General features: G+C 46.5%; 1 protein-coding gene across 2 annotated transcripts in view; it reads right to left on the bottom strand.

Moving 5' to 3' along the window:
- Nucleotides 1–3558: 3558 nt before the first annotated feature.
- The window catches only part of GRID2 (glutamate ionotropic receptor delta type subunit 2), a 1073619-nt gene continuing 1056586 nt past the window's right edge, over nucleotides 3559–20591 (bottom strand). For both annotated transcript variants that reach the window (XM_054163312.1, XM_054163301.1), the window contains 2 exons: nucleotides 9387–9627; nucleotides 3559–3981 (listed from right to left, as the gene is read on the bottom strand). In XM_054163312.1, the coding sequence (XP_054019287.1) occupies nucleotides 3559–3981; nucleotides 9387–9627 (664 nt within the window). The remainder of the gene's footprint in view (nucleotides 3982–9386; nucleotides 9628–20591) is intronic.

Below are 20591 nucleotides of genomic sequence, written 5' to 3'. Positions count from 1 at the left end.
CTTAACACCCTGTGACCCTGTGAAACCATCCACGAGAGGACACCATTTGCTACAGGCCCCAAATCCCACAGCACTCAGCACTTCGAGGGGGGCAAAAACGCAAGTTTAGAAAACAATTTTATTAGACAAATTATTTAGACAAATTATACACAGAAAGCTCTGCCACTTGTAACTGAGGCCTCCAAAAAGTGGTTTGTGTATCTGTATAATAGGCAACACATCAAAATAGGCCTATTTGAAATACTGTACACGGTTAACACGTCGTCGGTTGGTTGTTTGTAATAGCTAAAATCACTGCAACATCCGGTATGGCCCTACATAGCTTCTTGGAAAGTAAATTATTTTTCTTTTAAATTATTGTGTATTTTTTTACTCAGAAGTGTGCATGAGTCCATGAATGTTATAAGGGGGAAGCAAGCTGTGCATGCTTTATTTTCTTTTTCAGACACTTGCTACCCTGGAAACAAAATGGCCTTTTGCACGATAAGAATTGTTGTTGTTCTTGTTGTTGTTGTTGTTCTTCTGCCTTACACAGTAGACAATATTTGAAGATTTAGTACAAAAACCAGTGACAGTACAAGATGCTCCCCCAGAACAGAATTAGCATCAAAACAGAATAGATCTGAAGAATAATACCTTTTAAATTTACCCCTAAAGCAAATCACACAGGCTGAGTCCTATTAATCCTAGCCAAAGAAATGAGTTAGGTTAAAGTAAGTGCGTGGTTGCATTAAAACCCAAAACCAAACCAAACCAAAGAAATTCACAGGATAAACTGCTTGCTTCCTACTTAATTGCCTTTTTAAAATTTTTTTTTGTCTTTTTTTTTTTTGGTTTTGTTTTGTTTTTTTATTTTTCCTAGTTTTAAGGATTACAAATTGAAAGCTCTTCCTATGTTTCTAACAGGCAACAGGGTTGCTTTAAAAAAAGCTGGTGCCAAAGTGGGCACTGGTTTTGCTCTCACTGCTGTTCTTTCTCTTGCTCTATACAGTTGGCACTAATGAACAACCAAAAAAAAAAATCATAAATATACAATAGCTTCTCTAACTCTAACTTAACACATAAAGGGTTAAAATGAGTGCCTGTTCATATATTCTTTTTCCTTACCACAACACACGATCGTAATTAAGGCCACATCTGTATTTCTTGAGGGCTTTCTCCCCTCCTTTTCTCCTCCCCCCCCCTTCTCCTTTTCTTTCCCTCCCCTTTCTCCTTTTTTCTCCTTTTTCTCCTTTTATTTCTCCTTTTCTTTTTTTTTCTCTCCACCTTTCCCTCCCTCCACCCACTCCACCGATCTGGGAAACCATTCCTGAACCTCTGCTGTACGTTTAAACCTCTCCAGAGCTATATTAGTTGTTCCTGGAGGTGGTATAGCTAAGAGAGAGCTCCGTTCGCCTAAGTATTGGAAAATAAAGTTTATCAAGGTTAGCCTTATAGGATGCCCAACAGCCAAGGCAAAAACCTAACCCAAGGAGTTTACACCTAGGTACAAACCTCAAACCCGCCCCCAGGATGTCCTAGTGATAAAAAAAGTACAAAATCTGCTCCGTTGGCAAACGATGGCAAGTCAGAGCAACGTGAAAGCCACCTGCCTTTTCCCAGTGAAAAGAGACCCCCTGGCACTGTACATCCCTCCTGCATACACCACAGTTTGACTCAAGCTTTGTTAAATGAATGGCAATAGCAAGGGCTGCCCTTTCCTAGCTGTATATACATGTATATATATATACATACCTGCCTGTATATATGTATAGATGTATGGATGAGATACTAAAGTCATTGAACACAACGGAGGCTTCTGCCGTATGATACAGGTTTGCTGTACATAAGAGAAGGAAAAACCAAACCTCTTTTAACACTGTACAATCACATACAGGTCATATGTGCACTGTTGCAGTGCAAAAGTAGATTGAACTGTAGTCTTTACTGGCATAGTCATGGCTTTTTGTAAACCTGCAAAACTGCATTCTTCTCTCATGGGGCCTGAATGGTGCTTGAAATTAATTTGATTGCCTTGTCCTATATCATTTAAAAAATAATTATTATTTTTATTTCTCATTTTTGTCTTCTCCTTTTTTTTTTCTTTTCTATTTTTTCTTTCTTTTTTGCCTTTTTCATTTTTTATTTTCATTTAAATTTTCATTCTCATTTTCATTTTCATAATTTCCATTTCCATTTCCATTTCCTTTTCCATTTTCATTTTCATTTTCATTTTCATATATTCAATTTCACTTTCGTTTTCATATTTTCATTTTCATTTTCATCTTCATTTCTTTCACTTTCCCCCTGTTTTTTTAAAACTGCACGGTTTGCCTTTGGTCCACAGTTGAAAGGACACACAGCAGTGGAGCTCTTGACTGGATGCAGCAGAATACATGAAAAGGACTGAAGTTATTGCAATTATAGTTATAGTGTAAAAAATGAAGTTGGAGAAGGGGAGGAAGAGGAGCAAATGCCTTCCTGTAAAGTAATCCTCAGGGTTTTTCTATGCATGAATCGCTGCACGCTTCCTATACTTAAATTATATGAAAAGCCTAAAGTAACCAAAACCTACCATAGTGAGAAACCAAAGGATAAGGGATTTGAGTAGTAAAGAGAGTAAGGGGAGACCAGACTGAGAAAGCAGTGGAGGAAGAGGAAGAGTTGTTACTAACAATCCTATTTCTTAACTTAAATTGAAAAAGAAAAAAAAAAGGGGGGGGAGGAACTCCCCCCCAATAAAACCCCAAGAGAAAATAACTTCCAAACAAATTTAATAAACCCTTCAAAACAAACAAAAAAAAAAAAAAAGGAAAAGTTAAAAGATAAAAAGGAGAGGCAAAAAAAAAAAAAAAGGAAAAGTGAAAAGAAAAGGAAAAGAAAACAAGGAAAAGCAAACAAAAAAAAAGGAAAGGCAAAAAAGGGAAAAGCAAGAAAAAAGGAGAAGCAAGAAAAAAGGAGAAGCAAAAAAATAAGGGAAAGAAAAAAAAAGTAAGGGAAAGAAAAAAAATAAGGGAAAGAAAAAAATGAGGGAAAGAAAAAAATGAGGGAAAGAAAAAAATCCCAGAAAAGCAAAAAAAAAAAAAAAGAAAGGCAAAAAAAAAAAGGGAAGAGCAAAAGAAAAGGAGAAGCAAAAAAATAAGGGAAAGATAAAAAAAAATAAACAGAAAAGCAAAAAAAAAGGGAAGGCAAAACCAAGAAAACAAGGGAAAGAAATAAAATAAGGGAGAGTAAAAAAATAAGGGAAAGAAAAAAAAAAGGCAAAGCAAAAAAAAAAGGCAAAGCAAAAGAAAGGAAAAGCAAAACAAAAAAGGAAAAGTAAAAAATAAGGGAAAGAAAAAAAGGAAAAGCAGAAAGAAAAGGAAAAGCAAAAATAAAAGCAAAAGAAAGAGGAAAAGCAAAAGAAAAGAAAAGCAAAGATAAAAGGAAAAGAAATAAAAAGGAAAAGGAAAAACAAAAGGCAAAGAAAAACCCAAGCAAACAAGGAAAGGTTACATCCATGTTAGTCCCACAACATTACAGCTGCTCCTTGCAGAAGGAGTCCTAGAAAAGAAACAGTGAAGAAACGTGGTCTGATGCTCAGATTGAGGTGCCTCGGTCTGGGTCGCTACCGATATTGAGCCCCAGAGAAGGAGTTGGTTGGTAAGGGATGGACGACATTGTTTTGATGGGGCTCCTGAAGAAGCCCCCATTGGGGGCCCTGTGCCTGAAAGGGCCAGTTCGGTGCTCGGGCACGCTGCCGAAGGAGAAACCCGAAGCGGCTTTAGCAGACAGCGTGCGGCTCAGAGTCTGGATCTGCTCGGGTATGAAGGTGGTGGTGGTGATGTGAGTGTTTCTGAAGTCACTGATTTGCTCCAGTGCCTGGCGTGTAGGTAAAGTGTCAATGTCCAGCGGGGTCAAATCAATGGACGAGGTGGAGAACTGTTTATGGGGACTGTCGTCGTCTGTGCAGAGGCTGTTCACGCGCCGGTGGAGGTGCTCGAGGTCGATCTCTTTGTCATCCTGGGGAAGGAGAAAAACAAGAGGCACCGCTCACCATCACCATCTGTGCCGGGCTGAAGCTTCGCAGCCTGAGCAGGACTGCTTGGGAAGCACAACACACAATTAACTACTGGCTGGCTGCTGGCATCTCCAAACGTCATTGGCGGACGCCCCCGCTGCCTGAAGCTGAGTGGCCTAAGCCAAGCCGAAGCAAACACACAACAGCTACCTTCAAACCCCGAATCCGAACAAAACGACTCCAAGTGCTGCTGGTAGGTTTCCATCAGAAAAAGGCAGGCTTGGAGCTAGGTGGGTGGGAGGGACTAGCAGCAGCTGAATTGCAGTAAAGTTTGTGCCGTGAAAGCAAAGCATATCTCAGGTGCCTGGGATGATGCCTGTTTGTCAGCTCCCCAGTAGGGGCTAAATTTGGGAGTCAACATGGGAGGTTCTAAGGGAACAGGTTGCTGTCTTTGTCAGCACTCATCTTCGTGGAAGGACTTGAGGAAGAGCTAGAACCATCTCAGGTTGCTCTTTGCCTTCAGAATATAAACCACAGTGTAGCAAAGCTTCCAGATGAAACACCCCCGAGCACTGGTGACTCGCGGACGTCACCCAGAAAGTACACCTGGCAATCTGAAGAGGCAGTAGCTCTCCCCTTCCTTCCAAAGAAGCAATTCCATTGATTCTGATAGAATTGGGCTTTTCTGGGTGAGAAGAGCAGGTAACCAGCGGTATTTATTATCATTTATCATCCCTCCTGTTACCTCTGTCCCTTCTTAAATCTCTCCTGCCAGGGAACTCGGTGAAATGGCTCTGTTTGTTACACTTGAGAGTTTAAATGCACACAAGTCATAGAAGGAGAAAGCCCTGGGTGAGACAATCATCACCTGTATTGGGCATACATGTTCCTACTGAACTGCAAATCTTAAATCACAGCAGCATTGTGTGTACAGGTGCAAGGGCATCCCCTCAGCCTAGGAACCATAGCTCATTTAGAACAAAAGTTGAGTTCAACTAACCTTCAAATTTACCTTAATCTCTGTGAAATCTACTGGCTCTTCCAGGCCATTAGAAAGCTCTCACACTCTAGGACCTCACAGAGGATAATTAGGCAGCCAAAAGATGTGCACTGATGACTTCCAGCCTTGATCACTGCAATTCAATGTCTGGCTTGATCCAGAGCTCCCTGAATCAATGGCAAAACTCCTAGAATACCGAATGGGCTTGAGATCCCTCCTTTGTCTAGGAATGAGGTTAAGTACTCTGGAAAAGTCCACAACTGGAACAAACCACAGTAGTTCATCTACTTAGCAAATGGATCACTGAACATTTGCACTGGTATCATGCTGAACACAGATCCCCAGCTGGAAGGAACCTGAGAGGCCAGCTGCCCTCCAGGATTTTACCCTCTGAAGTAAAAGGAGACAAGCTGAGGGAACAGGATCAGGGAATGGGGCATCAGGCATCTCCCTGGGACTGGATGGTCAGCGACCACAGAGGCTTTGGTGGCACAAAAAATGCAGTGCTCATTTCTTGGGCTTGGCTTTTCTGCCTACGGTTTGCTCACGGGTGGACATAGACAGGGGTGCACGTTGGAACCACACAGGTGACACCAAAACCAAACGCATTCACCAGGCGCTCTCTCCTCACGGCTTTGGAGCTGCTGCGCTGCGACGCAGAAGGACTGGGGCCGCATTAGAAGCTAGCAAAATACACAGAGGCTCTGTTAGAACATGCAAGGCACAACTGTGGCTCTGAGGGACGGTCCTTGTCCTGGTTTTTGGTGGGGTGTTTTATTTTGGCTTTGGGTTTTTGGTTTGGGTTTTTGCTTGTTTGGTTGGTTTATTACTAGAATATTATAATAGCAGATTATGTTATTAATATTAATAACATTATTAATATTAATAATAATATTGATATCACCAATGTTAATATCAATAACAATATTTTTTTGTTTGTTGTTTGTGCTATTGGGTTTGGGTTGGGTTTTGGTTTTGTTTTTAGCTTTAAACTTTGAAAGACATCCAAACACCTTGCAGTTTAAAAATGCCAGTTTAGAAAGACTTGGAATTTAATCCCTTCTGAGCCTCTATACTTAAAGTATTCCTCTTCTCTTACAGGGATGCATTTGGGGCTCGGGTCACAGACCAGTGAAAAGTAGGTTGGTGGTGAGATGCTCCCATGCTCAGCCCACACCCCCATCTCCACCCAACTGATACACCAAAATGAGACCCACTCACAGTACGATTGTGCACATCTCCATAACATGTTCCTTCCTCTTCTCTCTTGTGTGATCAGTAGTGAAATATTCAGCAGTTTTCACACTTAAATTATCATCAGGCTTCAGAGTCAACATCCCATTGAGATTACTGGGGGGTGGTTCACACTCCTCTCAGAGCTACCGCTTAAGGCTGTCTGCAGACTCAGGCAGACATCACTGAGCGAGTTACTTCTGGTACGTGACCAAAAAGTTATCTTCTTAACCATAAGACAATTTTATGTGTGGGTTTTGGTTTTGGTTTTGGTTTTGTTTAGTTTTGTTTTTCAGTATAAATGCTTGCATTCTGGAACACAAGATGGCAGCCACCAGGAAAAAAGGGGTTGGCTTGCTGACCACAAACTGGCCCAATCTGACCCCCGACTCTGGACTAGTGGCCTGGAAGAGCCAATGGATTTCATGGAAGCTAAAATGAATTTTAAGAAAGTTAGTTCAGATGTATTGCTTTGCTGAATGACATCACCACCCCCCCACTTCCCCCCCCCCCCCCCCCGCCCCCAACATCCAGGAGAGTGGGGATATCCAGCACATATGCCCACATTAAACTCAGTTTTGAGCCAAGCTTTTCAATTTAGTGCCAAGGTGCAATTTTTAAGTGCTTTAGGCTAATGACCATGTGGCAAAGATCGAGGAGGCCAAAATGGTGACATTAGTGGGAAGGATGCACTGGGATTTCTCTGCATTTGAAAATGTAAATAGGAGATTTTATAGTTATATAAAATAGCCAAGCCTTTATTGAGTTATTTATTTCTCTTTTGCTATTTATTATATGTTTTTCAGCAGACAATTAGGAAGTTCTGAAAGTTTGGGTAAAGAACAAGCTAATAAATTTCAGTTTTGTTAAATTTGGTTTTGCCTTTTTCTTTCCCAGTTGTGAAAGGGAATCACAGAAAACATTTGGTTGGAAGAGACCTCAAAGATCATCCAGCCCAACCTTTGACCTATGAGGATGATTAGGGGACTGGAGCACTGCCTGATGAGGAGAGGCTGAGGGACATGGGTCTGTTTAGGCTGGAGAGGAGAAGACTGAGAGGGGATTTAATACATGTTTATAAATATCTGAGGGCTTGTAGTGGTTTGAGCCTTAACTGGGAGTTAAAAGCCCAGATGGGGGAAAGGCTGAGAATCTCTCCCCCACTACCACCTCCTCCCCCCAAACAGAGAGGGGGAAAAAAAAAAGGTAAGGAGCAAATCCACTAAACAATAATCTGGAGTCGGCTTGGAAGTAGAGAGGTGAAGAATTTTCTTTAAACAATATATATATAACAGTAACAGGAAAGGTTCACAAGGGCAAGGAACAAGGATGGATGGGAGGGGGACAAGAAAGAATAATACAAAACCAGTCTTTCTCTGAGGAGGCGCGGAGGCAGCAGGGAGGAGGATCAGGTCCGGCCACATGGCTGAGGAGCAGGAGGGCAGCTGCAATAGCTCTCATCCAGCAGAGGCAGGAGCCAAAAGGAGCCCCAACAGCTACGATGTCCTGCTTTTTATACCCTAGCTGGGCAGGGAGCGGGGAGTGGAACAGACTCAGCTTCCCAGGGGGAAACGCCCTGCAGGGAGGGTAAAGTACCCGCAAGCCCTCCACCCAGCTTTGTTTTCTTTGTTTTCAGAGAAGGGCGTTAACCCACCACAGGGCTGGCGGTCAGGAGAGAGGGGACAGGCTCTGCTCACTTGCTCCCTGGGATAGGACAAGGAGCAATGGATGTAAGCTGCAGCACAGGAGGTTCCACCTCAACATGAGGAGCAACCTCTTCAGTGTGAGGGTCCCAGAGCCCTGGAACAGGCTGCTCAGAGAGGTTTTGGAGTCTCCTTCTCTGGAGACTTTCAAGGCCCATCTGGATGCATTCCTCTGTGACCTGAGCTAGATTGTATGGTCCTGCTCTGGCAGGGGGGTTTGGACTCGATGAGTTCTTTGGGTCCCTTCCAACCCCTGACATCCTGTGACCCAGCACTGAAGGGTCAACACTAAACCATGTGGTTTCCATTCCTGAGAAATCCAGTTTTTGAGATTTTTTTTTTCTGGGGGGGTGTATTTTTGTTTCTTTTAAGAATGGTCTGATCCGGACCTTGAACAAGCAAACAAAAAGCAAGCTTGGGAATTAAAACAGGCAAGAAAAGTTTAGATGTATTCTAGCATCAGTGCTGTCTAATTAGGTAGTGTAATTAATCCTGCCTGATTACACAGCATTAGACCAGCAGGAATAAGCATAATGGAGAAGCTGCAGACGTGAGACTACTGCGCACAAATGAAGAGCAATACTCCACAAGCTACACAGAGATGTGTCTAAAGCCACACAGACAGAAAAGTTACACCACTGCATTAAAACTCATATTTAGGCTCAGCTTTGGCCATTGCTGCCAAGTACATTCTATTAAAGACTTCGTTATGAAGGTAGGAAATTTGTTGTAGGACCACATGTGGCTGGTAAAGGGACAGATTGTCACCAAGAGGAGAGCATTGCACGTACACCTGCAGAAGCAAACTCATCTCTGGTGCCAAACAAAATATGTCCCCGGGGTGTCCATCTGGGATTGCATGAGACAGGGCTGTGGTAGATTTCAGAAATGAGTCTGCTCTGAATCTGTCTGAAAAACCTAACAGAGCTCTTGCTTCCCTGGGCTTCAGAGTGCTGAAGTTCATGGAAGTCTCAAGAGGTTAATGGCTTTGAAAATGGGGACAAGCTCACTGAAAAAGCTAAGTGCTGATTAAAAAGGGCTGAGCTTTGCAAATCTGTTTTGAAAGGCTCAGCCACTGAGCTAAAGGGAAATATATAGACATATCTTTTATTTTTTTCCCCTAAGAAGCCAAGAAACCTTTGAACTTAATGGCGAGAATTAGCTCTCCTCAGTGGGAATAATTAACTAAACATTGATGTAGCATTCTGTGAGTAACCCTGGTGCTTTACTGGGGATTCAGAGACCATCAATGGATTTTTATGGTTTTCCATTCAAGCCTTTCTAGAAAGCAGAGCTTAAAAAGGGTTTTTGAGGAACACCATCTACCTTTAAAAAAAAACCCCAAAACCCAACAAAACCAGCAAGGGAATGTTTCTGAATTAGATTCCCCACACTCTGTAAGGCCAGGAAGCCAAGGCAGCAATCCTTAGGGTGGATGAAAATTCCCCGAGAGAAACGGAGGGTCCAATACCTCTTTCGATGGAACCCGGGAGCCTTTCCTTTTATTCCACCATGTTTCCAACATTGCAATCAAGCAGGACAGGACAATCCCAGCAGCGAGGATGCAGAAAACACCTGCAAAGCTTTTTATGTCCAGGGCACCTCCTTTCTGTTTGGTATCCACAGATGAGTAAAGGTCACACTGACCGTTCTTTGGCCACCACTTATGCTTCAGCACGTCCATGTCGCCGTTCTGCTGCAGCTCCAGAATCCTTGAAGGGAGAGCACAGAGTCAAAGGTTACAGTGGAGCAGTGGAGGTGGCACCTAGGGGGTGCAAGGATGTAAGCCAGCTGCTTGCAACCTTCCCATGTGTCCTGGAAAGCTAAGCAGGTAACAAATCCAGACAGGCTGATTTAGTCAGAAATGAAGGCTTGAGTATGGGGCTGGTGTTGATCTGCTGGAGGGTAGAGAGGCTTTGCAGAGGGACCTCAACAGGCTGGACAGATAGGCAGAGTCCAAGGGCATGAGATTGCCAGGTTCTGCACATTGGCCACAGCAACCCCAGGCAGTGCTACAGGCTGGGGTCAGAGTGGCTGGAGAGCGGCCAGGCAGAGAGGGACCTGGGGGTGCTGGTCGATGGTAGGCGGAACATGAGCCAGCAGTGTGCCCAGGCAGCTAAGAGGGCCAATGGCATCCTGGCCTGCATCAGGACCAGTGTGGCCAGCAGGAGCAGGGAGGTCATTCTGCCCCTGTACACTGCACTGGTTAGGCCACACCTTGAGTCCTGTGTCCAGTTCTGGGCTCCTCAGTTTAGGAAAGATGTTGAGATGCTGGAAGGTGTCCAGAGAAGGGCAACAAAGCTGGGGAGGGGTTTGGAACACAAGCCCTATGGGGAGAGACTGAGGGAGCTGGGGTTGCTTAGCTGGGAGAAGAGGAGGCTCAGGGGAGACCTTATTGCTCTCTACAGCTACTTGAAGGAAGGTTGTAGGCAGGTGAGGGCTGGTCTCTGCTCATCCTCGTGGCCCTTCTCTGGACACCTTCCAGCACCTCCAGATCCTTCCTCTAATAGAGGCTCCAGGACACAGTGCTACAGGTGTGGTCTCAGCAGAGTTGAGCAGAAGAGGAGAATCACCTCCCTGGCCCTCCTGGCTACACTTCTCTTGCTGCAGCCCAGGCTCTGCTTGGCTCTCTGGGCTGCAAGTGCTCACTGCTGGCTCACGTTGAGCTGCTTATCCTCCAGCACCCCCAAGGCCTTTTCTTCAGGACTGCCTTAGCATCCTGCTTTAGGACTACATGAGTGTCTGAGGGTAAATATTCCTGTCAGGTTATCAGGAGCAGCAGACAGTGTGCATAAACAGAACTCTTTTGCAACAGAAGTAACAGAAGACTAAACTTTGGTGCCTGATCCAAACCTTTGGCATAGATGTTTTATATTTAGGGATTACTGTACTATCTAGACAAGGCATAAGAGAGCAGCACTGTGGGGCTTCACTTCTTCCAGCAGCTCTAATCCCTGAGCAGGGAGGGCTATCTTCCCTCTTCCATTCAGACAGCAACAGAACAAACCATCCAAATGATGTCTCTATTCTCATTAATTAAATGATTCTTCCCTTGTCAGTGTAATTCCTGATTACATGAGACATCCTTTCCACAATAGGCATCTGCATAAAGACTCTGAACTTTAGCTTGCTACTCAGCAGTGATTTATTCTTAATTGTACTCCTGCTAATTATTGGCAATTTTCTTTGTGGGTGTAATGGATAAGTTCAATTATTTAAAGGGAAACATAGAAAAAAGGAGCAGAAAGCAGGGATAATAAATGTGTCATTACATGGGAAAGCTTGAGAAATGGAAAGGAGAAATGGAAGAAAAGGCCTTGGGGGTGCTGGTGGATGAGAAGCTCAACAGAAGCCAGCAGTGAGCACTTGCAGCCCAGAGAGCCAAGCAGAGACTGGGCTGCAGCAAGAGAAGTGTGGCCAGCAGGGCCAGGGAGGGGATTCTCCCTCTCTGCTCCACTCTGCTGAGACCACACCTGGAGCTCTGTGTCCAGTTCTGGAGCCTCTGTTCCAGGAAGGATCTGGAGGTGCTGGAAGGTGTCCAGAGAAGGGCCACAAGGATGAGCAGAGGGCTGGAGCTGCTCTGCTATGGAGACAGTCCGAGGGAGTTGGAGCTGTTCAGTCTGGACAAGAGAAGGCTCTGAGGAGACCTTCTTGTGGCCTTCCAGTATCTGAAGGGGGCTCCAAGAAAGCTGGGGAGGGACTTTTGAGAGTGTCAGGGAGTGATAGGACTGGGGGGAATGGAGCAAAACTAGAAGTGGGGAGATTGAGATTGGATGTGAGGAAGAAGTTGTTCCCCGTGAGGGTGGTGAGAGACTGGCACAGGTTGCCCAGGGAGGTGGAGGAAGTCTCATCCCTGGAGGTTTTTGCAGCCAGGCTGGATGTGGCTGTGAGCAACCTGCTGTAGTGTGAGGTGTCCCTGGCCATGGCAGGGGGGTTGGAACTGGCTGAGCCTTGAGGTCCCTTTCAACCCTAACAATTCTGTGATTCTAAGAAAGCTTTCAATGGAGTCTTGCCAAACTGCAGTCATAAACATGTTAAGAGATAAAACACATATCATGAACAGTCATAAGAGTGTGAGTAGATGACTACATTAGCCTAATGCAGAGAAAATAAAACAGAGATCCCACTTCTGTTAGACTCAGTAAACACTTTGCTCCTGAATTCACCTGTTTGTGGAACCAAAACAGCAGTTAACATAGTAAAAAGTTTTAACACTACCAACTTGTTGCTAGTTAAGAATAATTCCCTGTCCTTGCAGCACATTTTCAGTAAAGACAAAGCATACTTCTAGTGAATTCCTACAGTGCTTGTTTTAGGCTGTGCCTGGAAAACTTTCCACAGCTCTTGAAAGGAAAGTGGTAGAAATGTAAACAAATCACCACTGGATGTGAAGAGGAAATTAATTGTAATGTCTAACTAATGCCATTGGACAGATATCTAACATAAAAGTTAGTTTTCACAGAATCAACCAGTTTGGAAAAGACCTCAGATATCATCAAGTCCAACCTAGTACCCGATACCTAACACGTCCTGACAACTAAACCATGGTTTCAAGTGCCACATCCAAGCCTTTTGTGTACACCTCCAGGGATGGTGACTCCACCACCTCCCTGGGCAGCACATTCCAGTGGCCAATTACTCTTTCTGGGAAGAACTTTCCCCTCACCTCCAGCCTAAACCTCCCCTGGCACAGCTTGAGACTGTGTCCTCTTGTTCTGGTGCTGGTTGCCTGGGAGAGACCAACCCCCACCTGGCTCCAAGCTCCCTTCAGGGAGTTGGAGAGAGCAAGAAGGTCTCTCCTGAGCCTCCTCTTCTCCAGGTTAAGCAACCCCAGCTCCCTCAGCCTCTCCTTACAGGGCTGTGCTCCAGACCCCTCCCCAGCTTTGTTGCCCTTCTCTGGACACTCTCCAGCATCTCAACATCTTTCCTAAACTGAGGAGCCCAGAACTGGACACAGGACTCAAGGTGTGGCCTAACCAGTGCTGAGTACAGGGCACAATGACTTCCCTGCTCCTGCTGGCCACCCTGTTCCTGATACAGGCCAGGATGCCGTTGGCCTTCTTGGCCACCTGGGCACACTGCTGGCTCATGTTCAGCCTGCTATCAATCAGCACCCCCAGGTCCCTCTCTGCCTGGCTGCTCTCCAGCCACTCTGACCCCAGCCTGTAGCTCTGTCTGGGGTTGCTGTGACCAATGTGCAGAACCTGGCACTTGGATGTGTACATATTCATCGTACATATTTGTGCATATTCATTGCGTTCCATAGTTTAGAGTGCAGTTTTGCTTGTAAATACAGCTTCATTTCCTTTCTAACCGAGCAATTGCATGCTGGGGGGCGGGGTGTGTGTGGAATTTTCAACCTACCGCAGCTACGACAAGCAAGGCGAGGCAGGGAGGTCTCCCGCTGCTGCAGGAAGGTGCCACACGGTGGCGCTCCTGCCACAGAAATCCCTGCTCCGCGGCGCCCCGCCGGGCGCCCCCGCGCACGCCCAGCAGGTTACCCGCCGGGGAGCAGGCGCTGCCAGCGGTGGGAGATTCGATCTTTCCAATTGAATAAACGACTTAAATAATAAGGCATTAACTTAGTGCTCTGAATGGCAACAATGCACTGAACGCTTCCAGCAATGCCTCTTCTCCGAATCACAGAACCACAGAAATATTGAGGATGGAAAAGCCCCTCAGGATCACCAAGTCCAACCATGAACCCTACTCTGCAAGGCTCATCCCTAAACCAGAGCCCCAAGCATCACATCCAAACCACCCTGAAGCACAGCCAGGCTTGGGGACTCCACCACCTCCCTGGGCAGCACATTCCAATCCCTGACCACTCTTGATGGGAAAAATTCTTCCTACTGTTCAGTCTAAACCTCCCCTGCTGCAGCTTGTTCCCTCTTGTTCTATCACTAATTATCTGTGCGATGAGACCAGCACCAACATCTCCACAAGGTCCTTTCAGATAGTTGTAGACAGCAATGAGATCTCCTTAGGGTTGCATCAAGAAAAGTGTGGCCCACAGGTCTAGAGAGTTTCTTCTGCCCCTCTACTCTGCCCTGTTCAGACCACAGCTGCAATCCTGTGTGCAGTTCTGGGCTCCACAGTCCAAGAGAGACAGAGACCTGCTGGAGAGTGTCCAAGGGAGAGCCAGGAGGATGCTTAAGGGACTTGAGCATCTCCCCTGGGAAGAGAGACTGAGAGCCCTGGGGCTGTTTAGTCTGGAGAAGAGAAGGCTGAGAGGGATCTGATCAATGTCTATCAATAGCGGAGGGCTGGGGGTCAAGTGGAGGGGGCCAAGCTCTTTTGGGTGGTACACAGCAATAAGCCAAGGAACACTGGAGACAAACTTGAACACAGAAGGTTTCAGCTCAGCATGAGGAGAAACTTCTTTAGAGTGAGGGTGCCAGAGCCCTGAAGCAGGCTGCCCAGAGAGGTTGTGGAGTCTCCTTCTGTGGAGACTTTCCAAATCCCTCTGGAGACTTTCCAAATTCCTGCGCAGACTGCCCTGGGTGATGCTGCTTTGGCAGGGGGGTCGGACTGGATGATCTCTAGAGGTTCCTTCTGACCTCTAATATACAGGCATACTGTGGTCCTGTGATACTGAGAATGTGTTATCCAGAGGGATAACTTCACCAGCGCTGACAATCAGAGGAGATCATGGGGTGCTACTCTGGTGTAGTCTCCAGGATCAGGCTGCTGCACCCAGGACCTGCAATGAATGCCCAGATTCAAAAGTAGTAGAAAAAGATAATTTTTGTTGGTATTTTATCTTTTTTTTTTTAAAGAAAAGCTATTTGTGTACTTCAATGGGGCTGTGCCTTCCACACCTCCACTAGCAGCACCTCACTGTCTCACTGGGACCTGGGGAGTTTTCATTTATCCTTGGGGCCTTGAACATTAATGCCCAAAGTGTAGCCTTTGATGCTATCCCCAGTGACAACAAATACTGTCACTCCCCAGCTGCCCAACAAATCACACTTGCATCATATTGCAGCCATGGGCTGTTATGAAGCTGCTCAGGAAAGTAAGGGATTGGTACAGGACACCTGGATGAGCCAAAATCTGAAAGCTTGGAACACATCCTTTTGGTCACCACATGCTTCTTACAGAATCACAGAAACATGCAGGTTGGAAAAAGCCCCTCAGGATCACCAAGTCCAACCATGAACCCTACTCTACAAGACTCACCCCTAAACCATAGCCCCAAGCACCACATCCTAACGACACTGAAACACAGCCAGACTCAGGGACTCCACCATCTCCCTGGGCAGCACATTCCAATCCCTGACCACTCTTGCTGGGAAAAAATTCTTCCTGATGTCCATTCTAAACCTACTCAGTGGCAGCTTGAGGCCATTCCCCCTTGTTCCATCACTAATTTGTGAGAAGAGACCAGCAGCAGCCTCTCCACAAGGTAGTTGTAGACAGCAATGAGGTCTCCTCTCAGCCTCCTCTTTTCCAAACTAACCATCCCCTCTCCTTAAGTTGGTCCTCATCAGATTTATTCTCCTTAGATACCTTCTCCCCAGAATCTCACCTGACCAAACAGTTCTTACTGTGTCCCTTGTCAGTTGCCCCCTGCCTGGGAAGCCCTGTGATTAACAAGTCACAAGTAAAGAACTGCTCTCCTGCTTAGCCAGAAAAAGCAAACAATTCCAGTTTGGCTTTCCTAGTGGTTTGCTTTGCTCTTTTCTTTATTCTTTTTTATTATGTGTGTTTCTAAGAGTGCTGTGCAAACGGACACTTCTTTTGGGTCAGCTACTATTTAACCCAGCTCCCTCTCAGAGTGCTTTGAGCACAAACACCAGAGGTTTTCATGAATAAAACACCAAAGCTGGGGAGGGACTTTTGAGGGTGTCAGGGAGTGAGAGGACTGGGGGGAATGGAGCAAAACTAGAAATGGGGAGATTCAGATTGGATGTTAGGAAGAAGTTGTTCCCCATGAGGGTGGTGAGAGACTGGCACAGGTTGCCCAGGGAGGTGGTGGCAGCCTCACCCCTGGAGGTTTTTGCAGCCAGGCTGGATGTGGCTGTGAGCAACCTGCTGTAGTGTGAGGTGTCCCTGCCCGTGGCAGGGGGGTGGGAACTGGCTGATCCCTGAGGTCCCTTCCAACCCTGACAATTCTGTGATTCTAAATGAAATACTCAAACTTTTGCCTTTTCTTTCAAGGAACACTTTTCTTAATTAGATCACAAGGAGTAATTTTAACTGATCTGTTTAGACCATGTGCTGATGTCCTATGAGAAGGACCACATAAACCAGGAATTCACTGAACCTGACCTAGCACTGAATGCATTTGCAAGCTTCATCTTCAGCTAAGCAGCAATTGCATGAGGAAACAAATCACTGATACAGTTAATCTTAAGAGTTGTGGGGGTTAGCAATCTTGAATTTTCATCTATTCTATACCTTCACAGAATCCCAGATTTATTGAGACTCTGAGGTCATCAAGCCCAGCCTATGACCTAACAACACCTCATCAGCTAAACTATGGCACCAAGTGCCACATCCAAGCTTTTCTTAAACACCTCCAGAGATGCAACTCCACCACCTCCCTGGGCAGCACATCCCAGGGCCTAATCAGCCTCTCTGTGAGGATGTGCTTCCTAATATTCAGCCTAACCCTCCCCTGGTGCAGCTTCAGGCCATGCCCTCTTGTCCTGTCACAAGTTGCCTGGGAGCAGAGCCTGACCCCCACCTGACAACTTCCTTTAACGTAGTTGTAGAGAGTGATAAAGTCCCCTGTAAGTCTCCTTTGTGATAAGGGCCCCTCTAAGTCTCCTTTATGCTACCTTTCAAAGAGCAGCATTCATTACATCTATGACAAAATGGTCTTTCCTAATATCAAAGTTGGACTCCAATGAATTGATAACAGGCAGAAGGAAAGTGAGCCAAAAAGAAAAGACACAAGAGAGCTGAAAAGGGAAGGACAGAAAGGCCCACAGAGACCCAGAGCATATCTGCAGTCAGAAAGGGAATACCTTGGGTGGGCTTTGAAAATGTCAGCATCATCCTTAAGCACACTGTGATATTTGGGTTATTGAGTTCAGGAAAAGATCTTTCATTTTAATGTAAGCATCTGGAAATGATCATCTCTGCCTGGAATCATGCTTCAGGCAGGGCAAAGCCTCAGTCTTACACAAACTACCAACATCCATGTTTTGAGCAGTGGAAGACACATGAGTTGCCTTAAGTCCTGCTAAATGACAGCCTAGAACAGCTCATTTCTAAAGGAAGAAACCGAGGTGGCACTTGCCTGTTTGACATTTGTTTGGTAGTTACATAAGCCAATGACACCAAATCTTGCACTATGAGAAATGCTGTGCCTGCTCTTCAGGCTGAACAATGTGTCAGACCACGCTTTTGACACGAGTTCCAAATAGATCTGCATCAGATGGGTGCCCCTGGAACTGCTGCCCAGAGAAGGAACCTCAGGTGCCCTAGGGCTGGCTCTGCCAGCCTTGCCCTCCAAGGTGCATCAGGTAAACCTTCCTCAGAGACACATGAGATGAGAAATTTCTCAACCTTGATGAGCAGCTGAACATTTTCATGTCTTGTAGGTGTAGAATCACAGAATCACAGAAACATTCAGGTTGGGAAAGACCCTCAGGGTCACCAAGTCCAACCATTAACCCTACTCTGCAAGGGTCACCCCTAAACCACACCCCCAAGCACCACATCCAAACCACCTTCAAACACAGCCAGGCTTGGGGACTCCACCACCTCCCTGGGCAGCACATCCCAATGCCTGAAACACTCTTGATGGGAAAAAATTCTTCCTGATGTCCAGTCCAAACCTACCCAGTCACAGCTTGAGGCCATTCCCTCTTGTTCTGTCACTAATTACCTGTGACCAGCACCAACCTCTCCACAAGGTCCTTTCAGGCAGTTGTAGACAGCAATGAAGTCTCCCCGCAGCCTCCTCTGTTTCACACCAACCATCCCCAGCTCCTTCAGTTGCTCTTCATCAGATTTATTCTCCAGGCCCTTCACAGCTTCCTTGCCCTCCTCTGCCCTGGCTCCAGCACCTCCACATCTCTCTTGTGTTGAGCTGCCCAAAACTGGGCACAGCACTCCAGGTGTGGCCTGAGCAGAGCTGAGTGCCAGGGGACAATCCCCTCCCTGCTGCTGCTGGACACAGCATTGCTGATCCCAGCCAGGATGCCTTTGGCTTTCTTGGCCACCTGGGCACACTGCTGGTTCCTCTTCAGCTGCTTGTCCGTGAGCATCCCCAGGTCCCTTTCTGCCAGCAGCTTTCCAGCCACACTGCCCCAAGCCTGTGGCATTGCTTGGGGTTGTTGTGCCCCAAGTGCAGGCCCTGGCATTTGGCCTTGTTGAAGCTCCTCCTGTGAACATTGGCCATGGATCCAATCTATCCAAGTTCCCCTGTAGAGCCTCCCTACCCTGGTGCAGATCAACACTGCCACCTCACTTGGTGTCATCTGCTGGCACACTCTGTGTCTTCATCAAGGTCATCAATAAAGATGTTCAACAGAAGTGGCCCCAGCACTGAGCCCTGAGGAGCACCACTTGTGACCAGCTGCCAGCTGAGTTTAACTCCACTGACCACCCCTCTTTGGGCCTTTTCCTCCAGCCAGTTCTTTCTCCAGCAGAGCATTGCTCAGCCAAGCCACCAGCAGCCAGTTTGACCAGGAGACTTCTGTGGGAAATGGTGTCAAAGGCATTTTTTAAAGTCTAGGTGGACACTATCCATAGCCTTTCCCTCATCCAGTGAGGGACAGGATGATACAGTAGCAGAGCTTTGCTACTGTGCTACTGTGCTGCACACAGTCCGTGCACAGCCCTAACCAAGGCGACGCATTGCTGATACCATTCACGACCTCACTGATGCTGTGCATGAGGAGATAAGCTTGTAGGTGTAGCTGCTCTTCTTCACCAGACTTAGCAACCACCTTCAACAACACACCAGTGTGCCAGCCTGGTGCCCCTGTACATGCAGGCTTTCTGCCAGCTGGAGAGTTCCATGGCATTTGGAAGACGGAGCATCTTTCCGTGCCCTTGCAGGCCTACCAGCATTACAGAGAGGAGGAGAAGCCTGTCATAGAAACTCTGCTAGCTCCTGGGTGGGGGGGTTGTGTTACAGAAATTAATCATTGATGGTTTATTGCCCACCTTCCACTGCTCTGTGTGTGTGTCCTGAGGGGTTGCACCCTACTTTGCATGATAGGAATCAGAGCTTGAGGCAGCAAGGTGTTTGCTCACAAGATCAGGTGTTTGCTCACAGGATCTCCCTACGTGAGCTATCCACATCATGAAGAAGTGCCTTGATAAGCACCCAGTGCCATTCAACCCAGGTAAGCTGCAGCAGGACTCATTTATAAAGGCATCTCCCTGGGAAGGCTGCAATTTCTCAAGAGTTAGAATCATAAGTCATAGAATTGTCAGGGTTGGAAGGGACCTCAAGGATCAGCCAGTTCTAAGCCCCCTGCCATGGCCAGGGACACCTCACACTACAGCAGGTTGCTCACAGCCACATCCAGCCTGGCTGCAAAAACCTCCAGGCATGAGGCTGCCACCACCTCCCTGGGCAACTTGTGCCAGTCTCTCACCACCCTCGTGGGGAGGAACTTCTTCCTAACATCCAATCTGAATCTCCCCATTTCTAGTTTTGCTCCCCCCCCCCCCCCCCCCAAGTCCTATCACTCCCTGACACCCTCAAAAGTCCCTCCCCAGCTTTCTTGTAGGCCCGGACAACCTAACACTCCTCTCTATGCCCTGTGTTTCATACTGGAGTGCCCAACAATTCCATCCAACAGCAAACACTTAGAAGCATAAATTAGAAACAATGTAAAGAGGAAAAGTCTGCAAGGAGGGATCACGAGCTTCATTTCCAGACTGATGGTTTAAAACAAGCAAAATCATCTTTCTGACAGAGGGACAGAACAATCTCTTTATTTTTAGACCCCAGATTGATTTAACAATGCTTGGCACTGTGACAAAATTGAGTGATTTTCATGAGAAACTCTGCCTTCTCTCACTGTGTATCCTGATTATCAAGGTCCACATGGGAAGAATGTCAGAACATTCCTTCTTAAAAGTGAGCCACACAATTTCAGCATTTGTTTTTCAGTCTTAGAGCCTCTGATTGTTTCTCAGTATTTGGGGGCTTCTTATGGTTTTAGAGGTGGGAGGGTTCCCCCCGCTCCCCCTTTCTCAGCAGTCCATTGATGACTGACCTGAAGATTATATTTGATTCAGCTCAAGACAACAGGAGACAGACAAAACATAGGCTTGCATAGCAATGGCAACACCAATCATTTGTATCCTGAAAGCACTCTTAGAGCTGCCCTGGTGAGACCTCACCTGGAATATTGCATCCAGTTCTGGGCTCCCCAGTTCAAGAGGGACAGGGATCTGCTGGAGAGAGTCCAAGGGAGGGCTACAAGGATGCTGAAGGGACTGCAGCAGTGCCTGGTGAGGAGAAGCTGAGAGCCCTGGGGCTGTTTAGTCTGGAGAGGAGAAGACTGAGAGGGGATCTGATCAATGTCTATCAATAGCTCAGGGCTGGGGGTCAGGAGAGAGGGGACAGGCTCTGCTCAGTTGCCCCCCAGAATAGGACAAGGGGCAATGGATATAAAGTCCATCAGAGGAGATTCCACCTCAACAGGAGGAAGAACTTCTTCACTGTAAGGGTCCCAGAGCACTGGAACAGGCTGCCCAG

Source organism: Dryobates pubescens, chromosome 1 (genome assembly GCF_014839835.1).
Source record: "Dryobates pubescens isolate bDryPub1 chromosome 1, bDryPub1.pri, whole genome shotgun sequence".
NCBI lineage: Eukaryota > Metazoa > Chordata > Aves > Piciformes > Picidae > Dryobates > Dryobates pubescens.
This window is presented reverse-complemented; position numbering and strand designations above follow the sequence as displayed.